At 54.1% G+C, this 22,308-nt stretch overlaps 1 protein-coding gene across 4 annotated transcripts; it reads right to left on the bottom strand.

The window, feature by feature from the left end:
* Positions 1–243: 243 nt before the first annotated feature.
* On the bottom strand, positions 244–16,726 carry UHRF1 (ubiquitin like with PHD and ring finger domains 1). 4 transcript variants are annotated; one of them, XM_033081963.1, is made up of 17 exons: positions 14,185–14,234; positions 13,174–13,336; positions 10,365–10,628; positions 9,464–9,636; positions 8,866–9,081; positions 8,027–8,133; positions 7,673–7,856; positions 6,812–6,935; positions 6,631–6,738; positions 5,780–5,884; positions 5,147–5,253; positions 3,857–4,019; positions 3,623–3,760; positions 3,167–3,275; positions 2,888–3,045; positions 2,552–2,650; positions 244–1,676 (listed from the first exon to the last, which is right to left on the bottom strand). In XM_033081963.1, exons 2-17 carry the CDS (start codon positions 13,324–13,326, stop codon positions 1,530–1,532), a joined length of 2,355 nt encoding a protein of 784 aa, XP_032937854.1. In that variant the 5' UTR covers positions 13,327–13,336; positions 14,185–14,234; the 3' UTR covers positions 244–1,529. The 4 variants fall into 4 exon arrangements, with proteins under 4 accessions (XP_032937854.1, XP_032937855.1, XP_032937856.1 ...); XM_033081964.1 differs by lacking the exon at positions 14,185–14,234 and adding an exon at positions 12,377–12,431 and having other exon boundaries at positions 13,174–13,250; XM_033081965.1 differs by lacking the exon at positions 14,185–14,234 and adding an exon at positions 12,377–12,428 and having other exon boundaries at positions 13,174–13,226.
* Between the last annotated feature and the right edge of the window lie 5,582 nt (positions 16,727–22,308).

The raw sequence follows: 22,308 nt of genomic DNA on the forward strand, positions 1-22,308 counted from the left end.
TGGGACACACCATCCTGGCAGATCTCACCAGAAAGTGTCCAATTTGCAGAGGAATTCTAATTGTTGCTTTAAAAAGCCACTGACAGAACAGTAATTGGCACCTATGGAGGAAACAAAGTTTGTTTTTCAAGTTCCAGATAACAACAAAACCAATAAATGAAGGAAGTCATTGCAGTTATTGCAATTTAAATGCAAGAACACTTCCTCGCTTTCACTCACTCACCCCCAATGAACAGTCAACAATTAATTTGAAAAGATATTTATTTTGAAAACATCAATTTGCACATTATACAAAAAAATTGACAAATTCATCAAAAAAACCTATAAAATGTCGTGGGGTCTTTTTCCCTAACATATTAACATAATCACTTTCCAAGGGGTAAGAGTTGAGGAAACCAAAAATAGGCACGTTTGTTCCAGTCTGTCTGCAGAAAAGTGTGATTTAAACATCCCTGTCTTGCTGAGGTATCAAACTGCAAACTTTGGTGATGATAGAGGGAGACCAAGGGAGACCAAGGGAGCCTTCTCGAGGCGTGGCCGATAAAAAACAATTAATTCAAAAGCCAGAATTGATTATTTTTTCATTTCCAGATAGAAATGCAGTGAAACAAATAAAAACCACCCCAGTAAATCTATGAGTAGGAAACCTGATCCTCTGCAAATCCCCACTAATCACACCCAGCTACAGTGATCCACGCTCCCAAAAACCCGGCTGGCAAGGCCCAGCTTTTCAGTGCTTCTGAGAAAAAAGAGACCTTGATGGTGATGTAGAGCCCAGTCTTCCAGCAAAGGACAAAAGGCACTTAAGAATGGCTTTAGGATATTCCACAATGGCATTTCGGGATGGGGACAGCGCCTGGCTGAACAAATCCTTCCCTAAGACAAGTCCAGTGAGGTAGTACTGCATATTGCTCCAACCACTTGGCTCTAAGCAAGCAGCCTTCTGGTTCTGAGATACAAAATTAGCAGGAAATGGCTTTTTGTCAAATGTATAAAACCCAGTTCTTACAAAAAAATAGCAAAATCCCACTTGTGGTACAAAGCCAGGAACCATCTTGTACAAACCGAGTATCAAAACGCTGCCAAGGTGATGCACAAGTCTACCTTGATGGCCAAATCCCCAGACAGTGAAGATTGTTCTAGCAACCAAGCCATTTTTGGAATAAAAAATAAAAACAAAGGGGGCACGGGGGCACTCTGAGAACTTTCCTCACCATTAGCAGCCTCACCGGAAGCACTTTCAGTTCGTTACAAACAAATAATTCTGTGCTGATGAATGGCAGGTTTGAGGGGATGGGAAAAAAAAATAAAAATGCAAAGTTCAACATAGAGAACAAAAATAAAACCCACAAACATACAAAAGGATAATCCTTGGGAGTTTACATTTGTTTTTAAAAACAAGGAAGACTTTAACTCATTTTTTGCGGGGGGTGGGAGAAAACACAGACTACCTTTTTTTTGTTTTAAATTAAGCCCGGGGCAGGTGTGGGGAGGCAGGGTGGGGCAGGAGGGAGAAGTGCTCTGGGGCATCACCGGCCACTGCCATAGCCAGGGAAGAGCTGGGCCAGGACGCTCTGCAGGGCCTCGTTCACCTCCATGCTGTAACTGCGGCCCAGCTCGTAGCGGCACGCGGGGCAGCTGAACACCGAGGCCTTGAACGACCTGTCCAGGCAGTCCTGGGGAAAAACAGAGATGGGTTTGTTTGGGTTTGTGGGGCACAGCAGGGTCAGGGATGGGAGATGGGTTTGGGACAGGGTCAGGGATGGGAGCTGGGTTTGGCACAGGGTCAGGGATGGGAGCTGGGTTTGTTTGGGACAGCAGGGTCAGGGATGGGAGATGGGTTTGTTTGGGACAGCAGGGTCAGGGCTGGGTTTGTGGGGCACAGGGTCAGGGATGGGAGATGGGTTTGGGACAAGGTCAGAGGTGGGAGATGGGTTTCGCACAGGGTCAGGGCTGGGTGCTGGGTTTGGGACAAGGTCAGGGCTGGGAGATGGGTTTGGCACAGCAGGGTCAGGGATGGGTTTGTGGGGCACAGGGTCAGGGATGGGAGATGGGTTTGTTTGGGTTTGTGGGGTACAGCAGGGTCAGAGATGGGAGCTGTGCTCCTGTGGCACAACCCAGGCACACTGAGCCAGCCCCAAGATTCTGGGAACAGCCCAGACAAAGCTGGGCACAGCAGAGACCAGGGAATCCCAGCCTGGCTGGGCTTGGAGGGACCTTAGAGCCCACCCAGTGCCACCCCTGCCATGGCAGGGACAGCTCCCACTGTCCAGCCTGGCCTGGGGCACTGCCAGGGATGGGGCAGCCACAGCTTCCCTGGGAATTCCATTCCAGGGCCTCACCACCCTCATGGGGAACAATTCCAGCCCAGCCCAGCAGAGCCCAGCCCAGCCCAGCCCAGCAGAGCCCAGCCCAGCCCAGCCCAGCCCAACAGAGCCCAGCCCAACAGAGCCCAGCCCAACAGAGCCCAGCCCAGCCCAGCCCAGCCCAGCCGAGCCCAGCCGAGCCCAGCCCAGCCCAGCCCAGCAGAGCCCAGCCCAGCCCAGCCCACCTTGCAGACGTTGTGCTGGCACACGGTGGTGACAGGACGGAACACGACCTCCTGACAGCAGATGCACAGAAACGCCTCCTCCACTTTACTCAGGAACTTCTGCAAGGACAATGTTTGACTCAGCTGAGAGCTGACAGACACATAACACAAACCCCCACCATTAAACACAAGGATTACTTTGATCATTGAAAGATTTTCAACAAATCTTAATATGCACAATCTGTCCCACTAAACCTGCTGGAGGTGTTTACACTAAAATAAATCAGTTTATTTAATAAATCTGTTCTTTAACTGGGGGCACAGCACAAGCAGAGCTGGGGGAAAAGCCCAAGGTACCGGTCCATCTTTGAGAGCCTCTAGCACTTCATTCCACAGTTTCTCATTGGCTTCATCACTTTTGATAAGAGATTTCTGCTGGGATGTCAGCTTGTATGGCTCAACTTTAGTTTTCTTTGGAGACCCTACTGGAGAGGTGATGAGGCTTTCCTCCCCACCTGAAAGAAAACACAAAGATTTTTTTAAAAAACCAACCAAAACACCCCCAGAAAAGAGTAACCAAGTAAAATGCACAAAAACCTCCAAGGCTTTCTACATGCACTTGCCTACTCCACAAACCTGATTTCCTTTTCCTCTTCCCTTTCCCCGGGGTATCAAACTCATCATCTCCATTATTTTCTTTTTCCTTATCTTTGTTTGCAACAGCTTCCAAATATCCTTCAGGATACTGCAGGGAAGAAAACAAAGAGCATCCAATGCAAACACATCGGGTCAGACCCACAGAGCAGGACAGGTCCAGGAGTGACCTCTGGAGAACTGCTCCAGGAGCAGTTTTAATTTGAATTAACAGATCCCTGCTACAGGGAATCACTTCACAGCCTACAGAAATTCCATACAAAGGGTGATTTTTGTCCTTGTAGCCTCCTAATGTATAAAAACAAACCCAGCAGGCTGGAAGCATTTGTGCCTCCCTCAGTCAATTCTTAGCTAAGGATCACCCCCAGTAAGAACACATAGCAGAAAATCCCTGCTCTCCACCAAGTCCAGAGTCCAGGTGATGTCCCAAGGCAGTACCTGCATTGTCAGGCCAAGCTTTTTCATCCTGTCCTTTCCCTCTTTGGTCCAAGGAGCAGGCTCCTCATCGTCCCTCCGGAGCAGGTACCGCCACACCAGGAACCCCGACTTGCCCGTCTCAGGCCAGTATTTCACCACCTGGAACAGCCACAGCAGGTCCATGGCACTGAGCCACAGCCCCCAGGGACAGCCCAGCACCCGTGCCAGCCCAGGCAGAGGTGCAGCCCTGCTCACCTTGTAGATGCCGTCGTATCTGTTGCCCTCCAGGGGCGCGTACTTGCTGTGCTTGCCGCCCTTGACGCTCCTGACCACGCGCACCGGCTTCCCCGCGCGCCAGTCCTTGGCCTCCGCGCCCTGCTTGTCATTGATGGGCGCGCTGCAGTTCAGGGCCAGGGCTCTGCAGGACACACCAGAGGCGCTGGCACGGCCTGAGCACAGCGCAGGGCACAGGCGACATCACCTGGGTGGCCCTGTCACTTGTGTGACCCTGCCATGGAACACCTGAGTGACCCTGCCATGGAACATCTATGTGATCCTGCTGTGGAACATCTGAGTGACCCTGCTGTGTCACCTGTGTGACCCTGCCATGGAACACCTGTGTGATCCTGTGTGTAACACCTGAGTGACCCTGCTGTGTCATTTGTGTGACCCTGCTGTGTAACACCTGTGTGATCCTGCCATGGAACACCTGCGTCACCCTGCCATGGAACACCTGAGCGACCCTGCTGTGTCACCTGTGTGACCCTGCCATGGAACCTGTGTGACCCTGCCATGGAACATCTGTATGACCCTGCTGTGTCACCTGTGTGACCCTGGCATGGAACACCTGTGTGATCCTGTGTGTAACACCTGTGTGGCCCTGCCATGGAACCTGTCTGACCCTGCTCTGTCACCTGTGTGACTCTGTCATGGAACCTGTGTGATCCTGCCATGTCACCTGGGTGGCCCTGCTATGTAACACCTGTGTGATCCTGTGTGTAACACCTGGGTGGCCCTGCTGTGTCACTTGTGTGACCCTGCCATGGAACACCTGTGTGACCCTGCCATGGAACACCTGGGTGATCCTGCTGTGGAACACCTGTGTGACCCTGCCATGTCACCTGAATGACCCTGTGCACCTGAGCCTCCTGATGGAGGTTTCACACATTTTACACAGCTGATTATCCACAGCATTTCCCTAAGGCACCAGCCCAGGGCACCTCCTCAAGCCCAGCTCATGTGTGAGAGTGAGAGCTCAGAATTACCAATGGCCTGGTGTCCCAAGGGGACCAGAGGCTGCAAAGGTCTCCAGGAGAGCAGAACCCCTACACCAATTCACTGCTCTAAGTTCCAGGCAGCATTGCACGTGACACCAACAGCACTCACAGCTCTGTGCCACTGCAGTGCACTCAACTCAAGGGAGCGTTCCCCTAAAACCAGCCCAGCCCCAGTTCTGACCCTTTCCCAGCCTCTGGGAGCTGCCTGCAGGATGCAGAGCCCCCCCAGCCTCTGGCAGAGCCAGTGCAGGGGCAGCAGGGCACAGACCTGTTCATGTTGGTGAGTTTTTGGTCACAGGACTGCTCTGCCGTGCGCTTGTTCCCGGACAGGTCTCGCCCGCCGCTCCCCGTGTACGTGAAGGAATTCCCGTGGTCCTGCAGGGAGCACCCGTGGGTGTGACACTCACAAAGAGAATTCCACAACAGCACAACAGTCTTTCCACCAGGTAGGTTTGGGCAATCTCAAACAAAGGAAAGCTGCTTCCTGTATTTAAGCTCCCAGTCTGGGCCAGTCTCAGGCTCTCCCTCAGCTGCCAGGAGAGGCCAGGGTGACACTGCTGTCACATCCCTGAGCACCTCAAGGACCCTGAGCAGCCCAGGCTCACACAGGACCTGCTGGAGGTGAAGAGCAGCAGCACAGCCCACGAGTCTGTGCAAGCTGGGGGTGTAATGCAGACCTTGAGAGGCTCTGGGATCAAAAGCTGACACAGGGACATGAAACTGGGTTTGGATGATCCTGTGGCTCAGCTTGGCACACATTACTGCAGCTTTTCCTTGCCTCATTTGGAAACAGGTGAAGCTGGGCAGGTGCTTGGTGTGGAGTGCAAACAGTAATGAAGGCCAAGGCTTTGTTGTACCAAGTTTGTTTGGTTCTGTGCACAAAGAATCAGAATGCACTCACGATGTCATCCTCGTATCCTCCTGCCAGCACCAAGGAATAGGCTCCATCATTGCTCCTGCCATGGATCCCTGCCACGTGGGGCCTGTGCACCCCAGACTCGCTCACCTGGAGACAAAACCAGCCCTGGAGGGAGCTGCTCCCACAGCCCACAGCCCTGGGCTTGGAGCTGAACCACATCTGCTAGCCCACATTTGCATCCATGCTCTCATGCTCCAAAAAAGCTCCAGGTAGAAAAAAGAAAAATTAAAAATGCTTCTAAAGAAATAAGGCACTGACTGTATCAGCAAATTGAACACATGGATAAGGTTTGTGGAGCAAATCTAACAATTTGGATATTTCTTACTGAAACTGCTTATTAAAGGACTCCAGGTATTTAAGAATAACACAGATATTAAATATTTGTATAAAGTTTTGAAAGAGTTACAGTAGCAACCTTCCCTCAATACTGGAAATCAAGACCTGGATAAGCCAGTGCTTTTTTCTGCCCCAACTTTTTAACAGGATGGGAAACCTTCTGTTCCATAGATGTGGATGTTTGAAACACCCTTGCCAGGGTACAATACACACCTCCAGGACAAACTACAGGGAACAAATCTGTTTGCTTTGGGGTTTTTGAGTTACCAAAAAGAGCACTAAAACAAAATAAACCAGCATCGATGGGCCCCAACAATGCAGCATTAGTTATGGAACACTTGATGCACACAAAGCCAGAATTCTTTTGCTTCTGCCCTTCCATACATCCAGCAGCACACACATCTCCACTTTAACTGTTTCAGGTTCCTTCTAGGAGCTGGAGCATTTGGATCATTCCCATTTCTCCCCACAGGTCAGGCCAGGATTCAGCTTCCTACCTGAACTCTGAATTTCCACATGGTGCCCACGGGGATGCCAGGAATGGGTCCGTAGTGGTTGGAGGGGACGATGGTGCATTCCTTGGTGCGCCCCACGCACGCCATGCCCTGCGCAGAGAGCAGCATCAGCCAAGGGCCCAAAGCAACAAACACAACTCCAACAAAACACCTGTGCACTCACCTTGCCCCAGTCTCTCCGGGAGGAGGAATTAGCAGATGCCATCTTTTGTTTCTTTTTACTTTCTTTTAATTTCTCTCCGGCTAAAACCACCTCACTTGCATCATTTCGACATTCAGGGCAATACCTAAAGTCAGTGAAAATTAACAAGTAGCAAAGCCTTCAGTTAGGAGCATTTCCTCCAAACACAGTGAGTTATGTTACAATTTCCCCAGGTGAAACCACTCAGGACATGGAAATATTCTCCACTCTGGAATTTGACCTCCAACAGCCCCTGTCCTTGCAGCAGCCCCTGCAGATGTGTCAGTGTGCAGATGTGCCATAAAACCATTGTGTACAGGGCTGAAACAGGGCAAATAAATAAAGCAGTGCACTCCACTATGTCAGATGCATTTCCCTCCCCACATCTCTCACTGTCCATCCCATGCACAAAGCAGCCTGATCTGAGGGACCTGCCTGAGTGATCCCCAAGAGCCACTGCACAGCTGAAGCCTCCCAACATGAAATTCTCATTTGGAACCCTTTGAACCCCAGGCTGGGTTGGGTTGGAAGGACCTTAAAGCTCATCTTGTTGCACCTTCCACCATCCCAGGTTGCTCCAAGCCCTGGCCTCAGGTACACAAAAAAGGCACCTAGATCCCAAAACTAGGAAATGGAGTGTGCAAGCCAAAAAAAAAACTGCTCTCACTGAACTGCAAAAAAGCTGTGAAGTTTTACCAAAAACAAATCCCCAAGCACACATCCCTGTACAGCTATGGAGTAGGGCAGCCTCGAGCCCCAGCCCTCTCCTGCTCCTGATGTCACTAGGACAGATGTCCCTGCTCCTGATGTCACTGTGACTCCCTCAGCCCTCCCCAGACCTACCAGTCCTCGTCTGGGATCCTGCTGAGGGGAGGCTGCAGGCAGTAGATGTGGAAGGCCATGTCACACTCGTCACACATGAGCTGCTTGTCTGGGTCCTGCTTCCCCCCACAGATGTGACAAGCACAGACCCTGCAGGTCTTGTTTGGGTTGTCCTTGCAGGCCTTGCACACAGGTCCACTCTGTCCTGTGGGCAAACACAAACTCTGCTCACAGAGTGCCACCAGCCACTGGATATGGCCACAGGAGGCACAGCTGGACAAGTGCTGGGACTCTGGAACCTCTGATCCCCACAGACACAGCTGGCAGGACAGCACAGGCTGGGACAGACATGCAGGAGCTCCACACCACACTCACGTTTCGGGGTGCCAGCACTGATGGGAGAAGCAGTGCCTGGCTCTTCAATTTTATAGATTTCATCCACTAATATAATTGTGCAGTCATTCAAGGAATCACCAGTTTCCCTAGAAGTTGAGAAAAGATCAGAGGTTGGAAGTGTCCCACAGCTTGAGTTCACAGCTGTGCATGCATCAGACTGCCCTGGTATTAAAAATCATTTTCAAGCAATTAGAATTAACCCCTTCTTGTCTCAGGGACAATCCAGGTACTTGTTGCATTTCAATTACAAGAGTGGCTGTTGCCCCTGGCCCCAAATATATTTCAGACTAATGCTTCTCATATTTTATAGTAAAAAAAGTCAAAATCCCTGTGGTGAGAAGAAAAAGGAGGAATATTCTGGCAACCCTGTGAAAATGACCTGAAATTTTTAAAAAATACATCTTTCACTCCTCAAGTTAAGAGTCTCCTTCAGGAGAGAACTGGAATGATTTTTCATCACCTTTATAAAGTGAAAGCTCATTCTACATCATCCTATCTCCACAAAATATTACACAGCAGTTGTTGTAAAGCCATGATGGATAATTAACACATGAACAGTAATTTGCCTCATGGTGAATAAGGGGCTCTGCATCCTTTCAGCATTAAGTGAATCCGTGGATCAGCATTCCTTGCAGTGGCCAATTCCTCGGTGGAAGTTAATCAGAACTGCAGAATGCTGAAGTTAATCACCCAAAAAGGACAGGCCACTTCTCCTCTGCCCCCAGCACTGCTGTGGTGCCATTGTTTGCCAGCAGAGTCACTCAGACCTCACAGAGGTTGAGCAGAGGAATTCAGTTCAGTCCCCGTGAGCAGCTTACCCAAGTAATATCCTCGCATTGAGCTCCCTGGTCATTTTTGTTTCCCTTTTCTGCAGGATCTCAGCATCGTACCAGAATCCCCTCTCCTTGGGCTCGTCAGGGTTGTAGTTGACCATCACCACCTGCCCCACCTCCAGCTGGTGCCACTTGAGGATGGTCCTGGCGCGAGCGCGCACGTTCCCGGAGCTCATCTGCACCACGCCGTTCTCGGGGTAACTGCAAGGGAGCCACAGGACAAGAGGCACGTTCAGCAGCTCAGGAGAACAGCTGTGATGCACACAGCTTCATTTTGCTGTGCAGCACAAGGATAACAGCAAAATAAAACCTCAGATTTTCACCAACCAGCCTGGCTTTCCTGCTATTGCCTCCCTTTAACATTTGAACATTTCCTATAAATGCTGGTATCCACAAAAACATGATTCCACCCCCTGGAATTCCAACTGTAAAACAACCTTTCAGTTGCCAGGGCTCAGTGACATAATCACTGTGTCACTGCCCAGTTCTGCTTTAATTTGTGCAATATCTGCAATAAAACTTCCCATCAACATCATGACCTGAACGACTTTATTGGCCAAGAAGGCAACAAAACAAAACTCACTCATCGTATTTCACATGATAAATTACATCTTCTTCAGGGACAGCTGTGGGCTGGTCAGGACCTGTGCAGCTCTCAGCTGATTGACTGCTGGGTTTTTTCCTGGTCACATTCACAACCTTGGCTTCAAACCACGCTCCCATGTCCGTGTCCCGAGCATCCACCAGGTCATTGATCTACACAGAGCACAGAGCACAGCTCACCAGAAGGGGTGTGCAAAGCAGCATTCATTCCCAATCCACTGGAAGATTTAACCAACTGCACCATTATCAACATATTTAACTGATCATCTTAAAAATTAAGATTTCCTCTGCTTTTCCTGTGCAGCCCTACAGTCTTAGGTTGAATTTGTAAAGTTATAAATCCATTCTACACCAGCACACATAAACCCAGCCTTGTTAGCCAGCCCAAACCATTACTGGTTAGCCTGTAACAGCTTCAGTGTCTTGCTCATAACCTGGCAAAGACAACGCTGGATTTGTAATAAAATCCATTGAAACAGAGAAGTAAAATCATTCTGAACAGCTGCTCAAGATTTTCTTTTGTTCATTCAAGAAAGTTTCGACTATGACAAATGTAGGGACTCCAAGCAAAAATAGTGGGAAAATTTGTCTAAAAAATCAAACCAGACACTCTGAATGCTTTTTTTTAAAAATCAATTAATGTATTGTAGTTTAGTTCAAAGAACAAAATGAAAAAATTAAGTATTTTGACCTACAGCATGCTGCATTGAATTGGTTTGTGGGTTGGTTGGTATTTTTGTCTTTGTTGTTGGAGGGCTGGAGAGGAAGAAAGGAACTGCCCACACAACTGGGGTGTGAAAGATTTTCAGCAATTGTGCAGCGAGGAGAACAATTCCCCTGGCAGGGCGCAGCTCCGGGGGCTCTGGGCTGGCAGGACCCACCTTGTAGAGGCCGAAGCCGGGGTCGGTCCAGTGGGGCTGGGCTGCAGTGCCGGGCTGTGCCTCCAGCTCCAGGGCCCCCTCCCCGTTGTGGGAGCTTTTGTCCGACTCGCTGGGGCCGGAGCCGCAGCCGGAGTCGCTGTCCGAGAGCTCCGAGTCCTTGTCCTTGCTGGCCACGGGCGGCAGGGCCGGGCTTTGTCTGACCAGCAGCTGAACGATGTCGTTCAGCCCCACGCTGTAGTCGAACAGGGAGTGCCCATCTTCCATCTGCAGGGAAAGCAGAGAAGCAGCGTTCAGCGCCCACGGCCGCGCCGCCACCGTCGCCACGTGGCCTCGGAACCATCGCCGCCCGTTCCAGGCCCTTCTTCCCTCCCATCCTGCTGCTCCAGGGCTCTTTCTTCAGCCACCCCACAATCTACCACAGCCAGGATTCACGCTGCCCTGCCTCTGTGAGATCTGGGAAAGTTTGCAGCGCATTCCCTGAAAACATCAATTGAACAGCTACAGACCCCCCCCATTCCCGTCAGGATTCAAAGATAATCCCACATTACCTACAAATTCAATTATTTCTTCCTCAATTCAGACACATCCCAAATGTTAATGCAGACTGTCTGTATATTTTAATTGTGTGTGATCCAGATTATTGTTACACCATCTCCACTAATCATAGCATTAAGCAGAAGCCAGAGTTAATCACACACTTCTCTCCCAGCAAACACACATTTTTTCCATTGAAACTAAAATCAGAAAAGATTCAATTCAACTTGAAACCACCCAACCGCTCTTTGGCGTAGCCAGGCGTGCTCTAATTTCACACCCTCTCTAATTCTAAGAGTTTATTTGGCAAGTCTGGCACGGTTTGTAGTCAAATCAAGACCCTGCCCCTGCAAAAAGAGAAGTGCAGAGGGAGAAAGAGGTCCCTCAAAAACCTCTCAGGCGCTCCAAGGAGCACAAACATTTTAGAGTTAACGTGTAAGGCTGGAGCCCACGGAGCAGTCAGAAGTTCAGACAAGCTTCCCCACATATTTAAGGTCTGACTAAGAAATTATACAGGAAATGATCATCCTCTTCCAGCCCAAACCACCAGAAAAAGCAGTCCCTGGAGCTTTGTTCTCTATCAGGGGGAAGCAGAGCAAAACCACAAAAATTTACACTTCACAGGAATCACCATGATAATTCAATTCTGATTTACGGCATCAAATGGCTGTGGAACAATCCCTGGAAATCTGACTGCACAGGAAGAGCTCTGAGCTTTTTTGCTGGTTTGGATGAAAACTCCTCGAGGTGCAGAGGAACACACCAGAATTGGGTTTGGATGAAAACTCCTCGAGATCAGGGGAACACACCAGAATTCGGTTTGGATGAAAACTCCTCGAGGTGCAGAGGAACACACCAGAATTCGGTTTGGATGAAAACTCCTCGAGGTGCAGAGGAACACACCAGAATTCGGTTGTTTCTTCTCAGCCAGGACTCAGTGTGACAAACAGGGACCGAGCCCAGCAGAGGACACGGGTGACAACAGGTGCAGAGCAAAAGGGAAGAGCAGAGGAACGGGACAGGAAACCACAGGAGCTCAAAGCACAGCCAGAACGAAGAGCCCGGGACTCAACCCTCCAACAAAGGAGGCAGGTTTTAACCAACAGCCAATTTTCCAGCCCCATTTCAAAATGTTCACGAGTGAGAAATGGAACATTCGCAGGGATTCCAAGAGGCAGACAAAGCACAATGGGAGCGAGGCCCAGGAGGGGCTGGACCACGCTGGGAGCGCTCCAGCCTGAGCCAGGGAGGGATTGATTCCCTCTGTAGGGCAGGGGCACCCTGAGATCCCCAGGGCTGGAATGTTTGTCCCCAGGGTCTGCACAGACCCAGGTGCCACCTGCCCCAACCAACCCCCCCTCCTCACCCGATTTACAAACGGGTCATCAGTGCACCCAAATCTACTCTAACCCAGCAGGGAACACCCCTGGCACACGTTACACCAGCCTAAAAGCCTCTTCTTATGCTAGAACTGGTACCTGAGCTTAGACTGAGGCTATCCAGGTGTATTTCCATGTTCTACAGCCACACCTGCTAATTACAGAGCACAGTTAGCTCAAGACTGCCTAAAACAGAAAGAAAAGCAGCTAGAAAAAAACTGTCCATCTCCAGCCAGCTCAGCATCCCACTGCTTTTCCTGAAATTAATCCTGTGATCAGGAGTTTCTCCAGCATAAAGGTTTAGCAGCACAGGACTGGGCAGAGCACAGTAATTGGATTTTAAAATTGTTTTCATTGATTTCAGCGCTAATTCAGTTATATTATTAACTCGCAGGAAGAAAACAGTGGTACGACAGTAATTGTAAACTTATTATTGAGAATATAACACAACACAGAGCCACTCAGGTGCTCTGTACCTAGTGAAAATTTGATATCAGAGCTGAGGAACATCAAAACCACGAGCTGCTTTTCCTAATTTACAAAGAAAAATGAGATCTTTACGGCTTTCAGAGCAGCGAAAACTTGCAAGGCTCAAAATCATTAAGCACTTTAAAGACCATAAAATCACTGGCAGTTTACAGACACTTCATAAAGGCGATGTCAAGGCAGAAGAGCAACACATTAGGTGGAAAACAGTAAAGAAAAGTAGGAATCAAAGCTGTTCTGCAGCTGGCTCCCGTGCTCGCACACCCACGGCAGGAGCAGCGCGGGACGGAGCCGGGATCACTAGATGGCAGCAAAACCCCTCATTTCCATGCAATTAAAAATAAATAACTTAAACCACCCGTCCTCAGCGGACGGGGCCGGGCGGGGTGAGCCTGTCAAAGCCCCGGTACCTGCTTGCCGCGGTAGAACAGGCGCTGCCGCTGGGGCTCCACGCCGAACACCTCGTGTATCCGCAGGCGCAGCCCCTCCACCTTGGTGAGCTTGGAGAGCGAGTCCACGCGGTGCGTCTGGCTGCCGTCCATGGTGCGCACCTGGATCCACATGGCGCCGGTGCTGCCCCGGGAATGGGCCCGCGCTCAGCGGCGGCACCGCCGGGGCGGGCCCGGCCCCGCGCCCGCGCCGCCCTCACGCTCCCGCCGCCCGCCATTGGCCCGCGGCCCGGCCGGCTCGGCCGCTGATTGGCTGCGGGGGGCTGGCCCCGCCCCCCCCACGCGGGAGCCTAACGGCTCCGCTCGCGCCGGCCGTGTCTCGCGCCACAATTGAAACCCGCCCGCCGCGCCCACGCGCCAAGTCTCGCGCGATCATGCAAATGACAGAGGGGATAAAGGGGCTGGGGGGACGCGCGGGCTCTTAAAGGGGCCGGCACCGGCACCGCCCGCGCCCCCGGCGCGGCCCCGCGGCACGGCGGGCACGGCGGGCACGGCCAACCGCGCATAACGCGGGCCCTCGGCCGCACACCCAGCCCGGGACAGCAGGGGAATCGCGGGGTGCCAGCGACCCCCGCCGCGCCCGGACCCGCCCCAGCCCGCCCGCGTCATCCCCGCGCATCCCCCGGGGCGATGCCACTCCCCGGGCCCGCAGGGCACCGGTGCCGCCGGCACCGCCCCTGACGGCCACACCCCCTCCCGCGGGCCCGTTCAGGGGCGGGGGTCGGTCCCGCTATCGCAGCCCCGAGCGACGCGTCCAGTCCGGGACACCGGACCGAGCTGTCACCGCCCGGGCACCGCGGAGCGCTCCCGCACCGCCCGGGAACGGGCACGGCGGGGAACCCCTGCGCCCCTCGCTGTCCGCCCGCTCCCGGTGCCACCGGCCGCTCCCCGGCCCGCGGCGGATCGGGGTTGAGAGTCCCGGCGGACCCACCGGGGTGCGGTGCCGGGGGTCGGGGGTCCCGGCGGACTCACCGGGTGCGGTGCTGGAGCCGGTGCCGCGCGCGCTCTTCGCGGGCTTTGGAGTTTGGCGCGGAAAAGCCCCGCGCGCGCCCCGCTCGCGCCCATTGGCCGCCGCTGGCGGGAACGCGCGGGCGGGGCGGGGCCGTCACCGCCTCCCGGGGCCGCGGGGGGACCTGGAGGGGGAAACGGGACCGGGAAAACACCCCCGGCAACCGGGGGCGACAATGGGGATCCCCCGGCAGTGAGCCAGCCCCGCGCTCCCGCTCCGCTGCCATGGTGGGGGTGAAACCCCAAAATCCCCCAGGGCTCCATCCGCCCTCCACCCCCCGGGCCATGAGCACGGTACCGGTTATTGTCCTAAAACCTGGTCAGCCCAGTAGGAGAGGGGACTCCAATGACCCCTCTGTGACAGCCACCCTTCCCCAAGGTGTCCTGTCCCCCTGGGGGCCTCCAGGCCCTACCATGGTGCGAATAAACCGAATAAACCGAATAATCCGAATAAACCGAATTCGAATAAAGAGAGCAATCCAAATAAACCAACCAATCCGCAAAAGGGCTCTAACTCCCCAGGCCGTTAGCTCCACAGGGACTTGTGGCACTGTGGCACTTGTGGCAGGGCCCGCTGGTGACAACGTGGCCTGGGTGACACGGCAAGGCCATGGCATGGCCGAGCGAGCCAACAAAGGGCTGCTCCGGCAGGATGTTTATCCCCAAAACCACCGATGCTATGAGGAACTTAAAAGTGATAATATTTGCTTAGAACAACCATTGGATGGGGGAAAGCGTGGCCAAGAGGCCCCGGAGAGCAGTCTGCTCAAAGCAGAGGGTGAAAGGCCGAGAGTGGCGATCGTGGGGGAGAGGCCGCGCGGGGATGGCGGCGGCTTGGGCCGGAACAGCCCCGCCGAGGCTGCGCCCGCCAGTCCTGCGGACAAAGGAACACGAGGCGCGGGAGGCCCCGGCACACCCGACAATCCCCAGCAATCCCCGGCAAACCCCGTTAAAGCCCGTTTCCCGTGCTCCCCTCCCCGCCCCCAGCCCCCCCTGGGCACTGGAACACAGAAAGCGGCAGGACGCGGTGCAGCACACGGTGCAGGAGCAGCGCAGGATATGCAAGACACGCAGGACGCGGTGCAGGATATGGTGCAGGAGTAGTGCAGGACGTGGTGCAGCACACAGTGCAGGATGCGGTGCAGCACACGGTGCAGGACATGCAGCACATGGTGCAGGATGCGGAGCAGGAGCAGTGCAGCACACAGCGCAGGATGCGGTGCAGCACACAGTGCAGGACACAATGCAGGACATGGTGCAGCACACAGTGCAGGATATGCAGCACACGGTGCAGGACGTGGTGCAGCACACAGTGCAGGACACAGTGCAGGAGCACAGCAGGATATGCAGCACATGGTGCAGGAGCAGTGCAGGACATGCAGCACACGGTGCAGGACATGCAGCACACAGTGCAGCACACAGCGCAGGACGCAGTGCAGGACATGGTGCAGCACACAGTGCAGCACACGATGCAAGATGTGGTGCAGCACACAGCACAGCACACAGTGCAGCACACAGCGCAGGACGCGGTGCCCTCCCGGCCCGGCTGTGCAGGCCATGGCACTGCAGGGACACAGGGCAGCGCCTCTGCCCTGTCCCTCTCCTCTCTGTGACCAGCCCCGAGCCCAGGACGAGCCACGCCAGGGGCTGGCAGCCAAGGCCCGGGTGGGCTCGCTGCCGCAGCCCGGGGGGTGTTGGGGCGCTCAGGCCGCGTCTCTGACCCGCAGCAGCCAGGCTTCGCTTCCTCCCAGGGCCCAAAGCCGTTCCTTGCCCTTGTAGATGTGCTGGAGGGTTTACCTGAACCCATCACAGCACTTCCTGCAGCCTGAGAGGGTTCTGGGACATTCAGGAATTCCTGCCAGACAGGTCCCAGCCCCAGTTTCTGTACTGGCAGATGTTCTGTGCAATGGAATATCCCTCTGGCCAGTCCAGCCCAGCTCTCCTGGCCATGCTCCCACACAGCTCCTTGTGCCCCTGCTCACTGGCACAGCCTGGGAAACTGCAAAGTCCTTGACTTGGAGTAAGCACGACTCAGCCACAACTACAACATCAATTTTATCGACATTATTCACATGCTAAACCCAAAACACAGCACTGGATCAGCTACTGGGAAGAAAATTAACTCTATCCCAGCCAAAAGCAGGACATGGGCAGTGGCATTTATGCTTTTATGTGCATAAACACATATTCCTGGCATAGCTGTTCCCTAGGACAGGTGATGATTCAGGCCTGCCACACGCAGCACAGCGAGAAACCTGCCCCCAGGTGAGGCAGTGGGGCTGCAGTGGGGCAGCAGTGCAGGGCTGGAGCAGCCCCACGTGCTCTGGGATGATCCAGAGTCATGCTGCACCCAGGAACTCTCTGCATTCCACATTCCCCTCCGTCCTTGCAAAGCTCAGGGTGAGGGGACACATTCAGCAGGCCCAGGTGACAATTCCTCTCCCATCCACCAAAACCAAGCCCAGCTCACCTGTTCCTCAGGCAAGAGAGCAGCAGCAGAGGGAGGAGCAGCCAGGCACAGAGAAAAGCATCCTGAAAAAGCAGCAGAAAGGTGAACTGGAATAGTGGGAGAGCAGCCAGGAAGCATCAGGCTGTTCCCTGCTGTGAGGGCAAGGGGCTGGAGGGGGAGCAGGAACCTGCCAGCACCTGTCCTTTGGGAGGGACACAGAGGGAACAGGGGCTGGGAGCTGCTGGGATGGGAGCAGGAGTGGGGACCCTCAAGGTGAACAGGGCAGGCACAGCAGACAGGAGGGTCCTGCAGGGCTGAGGCAGCAGGAGGGCAGCACAGACCTGCAGCACAGACCTGCAGCACAGACTTGCAGCACACCCTGAGCCAGCCCTGGGGGCACCAGCAAGGTTTTGGGCTTTGCACAGCAGGGAATGACAATGACACCAAGCTGTCCCCTCTGCCCGGGCAGCTTGGAAAGCCCAAGGGTTTGCTGAGGAACAGAACCAAACCCCTTCATGCCACAGCCCTGAATCATCATTTTCTCATCATTCTCATCACTTCTCGTGCCCAGGGAAGGGGACATGGGGAGGGTGACATGGGGAAGGGGACAAGGGGAGGGTGACCGTGGCACGGTGGCAGGTTACTCATGGACTCAGTGCCCAGGGAGGTGCAGCAGATAAACACCTGCAGTGGGAACTGCAGTGTCTGTGTGGCCTCTGGGCTCAAAGGGACAAGGCTGAGCTGTGACATGGAGCCCTCCAAACCCCCCCACACCTGCAGGGTTTGATTCAACACAAAGGCCACAGGCAGAGGCAGCAGGGCTGAGGGACAGCCAGCAGCAGGGCTGAGGGACAGCTGAGGGACAGCTCCTGGCTCCCCCAGCTGCAGCAGGGCTGAGGGACAGCCAGCAGCAGGGCTGAGGGACAGCTGAGGGACAGCTCCTGGCTCCCCCAGCTGCAGCAGGGCTGAGGGACAGCAAGCAGCAGGGCTGAGGGACAGCTCCTGGCTCCCCCAGCTGCAGCAGGGCTGAGGGACAGCTGAGGGACAGCTCCTGGCTCCCCCAGCTGCAGCAGGGCTGAGGGACAGCTCCTGGCTCCCCCAGCTGCAGCAGGTGGGGTTCACACCTGGAGGATCCTGCCCTGGCTCTGGATGCTGCAGCTCTGCTCAGGGCTCCTGTGCTCCAACCAACACAGCTCCTCCTCCTTCCCCAAACGTGTTTCTCCACTTCCTCCCACGCCTACCAAACCTCTTAGTGATGATTTTATCTCGGATTTAAATCTGTGTCTTTCATACAGCACCAAGGGTCACAGGAACAACCGTGCAAACCTTTGCTCTGCCTCTGCAATCCCCCAAATGCAGCGTCCTGTCCTGATCCTGCAGCCAGTTCTGCCACCCAGCAGGAAATCCCAGCACTGATATTCCATCCCAGTATTAAAAGCACACATTAGATATTAAACATTGCCTGGCTAATTTTAATGAGTGGTTATCACTTCTCCCATTGCCCCGTGCCCCAGCACAGGCACATGAAGGTGCCTCATGCAGACAGAGCTCAGACAGAACCTGTCCCATGGGACTTTCACCGTCCCACCACAGCTGAGCCACCGGGGCACCTGACAGCCACGAGCACCTGGATCACTGACACATTACCTGAGGGTGCAGCACTGGCTGTGCCAGCACCCCAAAACACACAGGACTCATTTCTCGATTCCCTGTTCCTGTAAGAAACCCTCCACTTCATCAACTCTTCACAGGACAGACAAGAACAACTTCTATTTCCCTTACAAACATCACAATTGTTAAAAGCCAACACTCCCAGCTAAGTCAGGGTGAGGATTCCCTCCGGCCCCAAAGCTGAGGGGTGACAATTGTCCACATTTTTGTCAGCTTAACAGCACATTTTTCAAAAACCATCGGCACCCCCCTGCCTGAATGGCAATACAGAAACAGAAGCGAGGTCTCCTGCATTGCAGTGGCCCAAAACAAGGTGACTCAACCACTGTAATAGCGTTGGAAGACTTCAGATAATTTTTACCTGTGCCTCAGTTTCCTCCCCCGCTGATCTGGAAAACAGACAACAGGAAGCTTAATTGATGTTTTCAAACCAGTTTTTGAGAGCTGAAGATGAAAAGGCACAAATGGGAAAGAAAAGCATTAACTGGAGTTTTCAGTATTTGTTATAGCTGTTAAAAAGCCCTGAGCTCCCTGGAGTCCTGCTGGGCCCTCTGCGAGGAGAAAAACATAAATCAGCTCCCACCCTGAAAATCCCAGCAAACGGGAGAAGAAGAAATTTCATCACCAGGTGTCTGCTGGCATGTCTGGGGTGGGAGAGCACGTCTGACTGCTCTGGGAGAGACAGCAGCCTGGCGTGGGGAGGGGGAGCTCTGCCAAAAAAACACCAGGAGGATGATGATGGTGATGATGGTGATGGTTCACAGCACAGCCTCATGTCCTGCTTCCCTGGGACTCGGTGACATCTGTGACCCCGTGCCAGGAGCAGCCCGAGGGCACAGGGGGGACACAGGGCTCAGCTCTGTGCAGCTCCGGGCACGGGGGGGTTACTGGGGGGTCAGGGACCCCTGCGGACCCCTCCTCACTCAGGGCACCCCCCGATTCCGTGAGCCCAAAGCACGGGTGGATGGGCACGCTGTGACAGACCCACCGTGCCGGGTGTGTCCCTCCTGGGGGGACAAGGAGCAGCTCCCAAAGAGTCCCGAGCGCCCCCAGCCCCTCCCCGCTGCCCCCCGCCCCCGCCGCTCCCCATTGGCCCGGCCGGCCCCAGCACCCCGGGGTATTTAACTGGGGCCGCGCCCAGTGCTCCCAGTGCCTCCAGTGTTCCCAGTACCGCCCAGTGCTCCCAGTACAGTGAGGTGCAGGCAGGTAAGGCTGGGCTGGGGGCGGCCAGGGCGGGGGTTTGGGGGGCTGGGGGTCTGTGGCTTGTCCGGGGGTCTGGGGTGACCCCCCCAGGGCTGGCCCTGCTCTCCCGGGCTCTGCAGCCCTGGCCGGGGGAGGCTCGGAGGTCCCTTGGCCCTGGATGTGACAACAGGAGCTGGGGCTGGGTCCCTGCTTCGCTTGCTGGGACCAAAGGTGACATTTTCTGGTGTCACGATGTGTCTGCCTTGGGTAGCAGAGCCAGGCTTGGGGGCTGGAGGTCGGTGATCTTTAATGTCCAAGCCATGGTGGCATTCAAACCCTTCCCGCTTTGAGAGGCTCCTCTGTAACTCCATGGATCTCTGACCTGGGGTTGATTTAAACGCTCTTTTTCTGTGTCTCGTCTGCTGAGGATTCTGGCTGGGGGGCTCCCAGGAGGTGACTCCCAGCAGTCACCCTCACATGCACAGCCCAGCGTTGTTTGGGGCTGGTGGGGACAGGATGGATGCTCCGGGGGCAGGATGGATGCTCCGGGGGCAGGATGGATGCTCCGGGGACAGGTGACAGTCCGGGGACAGGTGACAGCCCCGGGACCGGCCGGGCATTCCCTCCCCGTGACAGCGCTGCCAGCCCAGCCCGGGGCTGTTTCTCGTGATCTTTGTCACACACAGAACCGAGTGATGAGAGCTCTGGCTCGGGAGCACCCTGTCCCTGCAGGGAGCTGTGCCAAACGGGAATGGTGTTTCTCAAGACTAACGAGGCTTTAAATGTGGTCATGACTGCCCTGAGCTGTGGATGGCAGGGAGGGATTTCAGTTTCTGAAGCTGGTTCTGCTGAAAATTCCAGATGGGAATGTGCTGAGCTGCTTGCTCTGCAAGCTGCAGCTTCCAGGTGAAGCCAAGGGCTCTGTCCCCATGGCAGGATGGGGAAGTACTGAGAAGCTGTTTTAACTAAAACTTCCTCTCCTCTTCCCTAAAATGTCTCTGCTCCAAGCAGTTACTGACCCAGTGGTGGCCACGTTGAGTTCAATTTCTGCTGGAGGTGTGAGGGGAAAGCCCTGCATCCATCAGCAAGGGTGGCTTTGATCTTTGAGGTTTCCCAGTGCTGCTGGTTCATCCAGAAAGGTGAGATGGGCACCTCTGCCAGCCCTCCCAAAAATACTGTCCTCAGGCCAGAGCTGGGAATCATCTGATCTTCCTCCCAAAACTGATTCTGTCCTCAGAGCATTTGCAGCCCACTCCCCACAGACATCCCATGACCCAGTTCTGCGTTTTTGGGAACTGGGTATCAGGGGCAAATCTCGACAAGAATGTAAATAGGTCTTTAACCACAATTGAATTCCTCTGCCCTGATTACCCTCCCTGCTGTAAAGCACCAAATTTAGCTTTGTCCTCCTCAGTGGTGATTAAGGAATTGCCAGTTAAGCCACCGAACCAGCCGTGCTGGCTGGGGCTCAGTTGTTTCCCAAGGTACAACCCCTTTGGAAGGGGGAGAAGCTTCCTGAACGTGAAAATCCTCCAGGAGCACACAGCAGCAGCCTGCTCTCATGGAGCTGAGCTGCTTCCCACAGGGAAACCTCCCAGCCAAGGGAGTAAAGAACCAGCTTTAGGTGAGCCAGAGACAGCAATGAGGGAGGTGCTGATGCCAGCAGGGCAGTCCCTGGCTCTTCTGCCAGGCCAGGGAGGGATGAGGCAGGAAAAGGAGCAGCTTCTGGTGCCACTGTCCTGCTGTTTGCTCTTTCATGACTCCAGCTGGGCAATGCTCAGTTCAGCTCCTCATCCCAGACAATCCCTTGACCTTGCTGCTAGAGAAGAGCACTGAAGTTTCATCCTTCTGAAACCACCCAGCTGAAAAGCTTTCTCCAGTGCTGACCTAATGTTTCAGATGTAGCAATGGTGTGAACTCATCTGATCATCACTTTCATAGGAAGCAAACCACAACCAAAACAAAGTGCTGCTGTTTCTGTTCCTCTGCCCACTGGGATTTCCACTCCCAACCATCCTGGCTTGGCTGTGGCTTCTCCAAAGGATTCAGAAGCACCTGACCCAGAGTTGCCAAGCACTGGGCATTCCTGAAATCTCCCAAGTAAAGCAAGAGCTGCTCAGCACTTCTGCAGGGAAAGAGAAAATAAAACCTTGCCGTGGAGATCTGCCCACACTGCAAATCTGGGCATTGCAAAACATGGATTTCTCCCACACAGCGGAGAACAAACCTTGTTCCAACACGACTGTGCAGGAGGATTGTCCCTGGCAGGCTGCATCCACCTTTAACCCAGGATCCCTGCACTTCAGAGGTGCAGTCTGAAGTATAAACGAACTTTATATCAGTTTTTACATCAGCCAAAGAGTTATTCCTGAATTACCCTAACCTGAGTCCTCCCCTCTTCCTTTTGCTGCAGGGTCTCTGTGCCAAGGTCACCACAGTGTCAAACTCCACAGTTTGAGCTTTTTCCACCTGTCCAGAAATAAAACAACTGAGCAGAGGGGTTGTTTGTGGTGGTGTTGAAAGAGCTGTGCTTTGCCCCTAAGCCAGCCCTGCCTGGCTCCAAAGGAATGACAAACCTGAGGCAGAGAGGGGCAGCCAAGGGACAGCAAACCCCTGGACTTTGGGACTTGGATTTGATATTGAGCCTTGCTTTGTTTGGAGCAGGTTTTTACAACTTCTCCCAGCCTGGTGAGCATCCCCTGGTGTTTTTAAATGGGGAGGACTCCCAGGGGAGCACTGGAGAGGCTGGAGGTGACAATTGTGTGACAGCTTGTGCTACAGGCACG

The sequence above is a fragment of the Catharus ustulatus genome, chromosome 29 (assembly GCF_009819885.2).
Source record: "Catharus ustulatus isolate bCatUst1 chromosome 29, bCatUst1.pri.v2, whole genome shotgun sequence".
Lineage (NCBI taxonomy): Eukaryota > Metazoa > Chordata > Aves > Passeriformes > Turdidae > Catharus > Catharus ustulatus.

What these genes read in the sequence shown, in the direction of transcription:
- UHRF1 (XM_033081963.1), bottom strand. Translation starts at nt 13,326, where the DNA reads ATGTGGATCCAGGTGCGCACCATGGACGGCAGCCAGACGCACCGCGTG. An exon ending in TGTTCTACCGCGGCAAGCAG is followed by an intron (nt 10,629 to 13,173) that starts GTACCGGGGCTT and finishes CTTTCCCTGCAG; the next exon opens with ATGGAAGATGGGCACTCCCT. An exon ending in CAGTGCTGGCACCCCGAAAC is followed by an intron (nt 7,857 to 8,026) that starts GTGAGTGTGGTG and finishes GTTTGCCCACAG; the next exon opens with GACAGAGTGGACCTGTGTGC.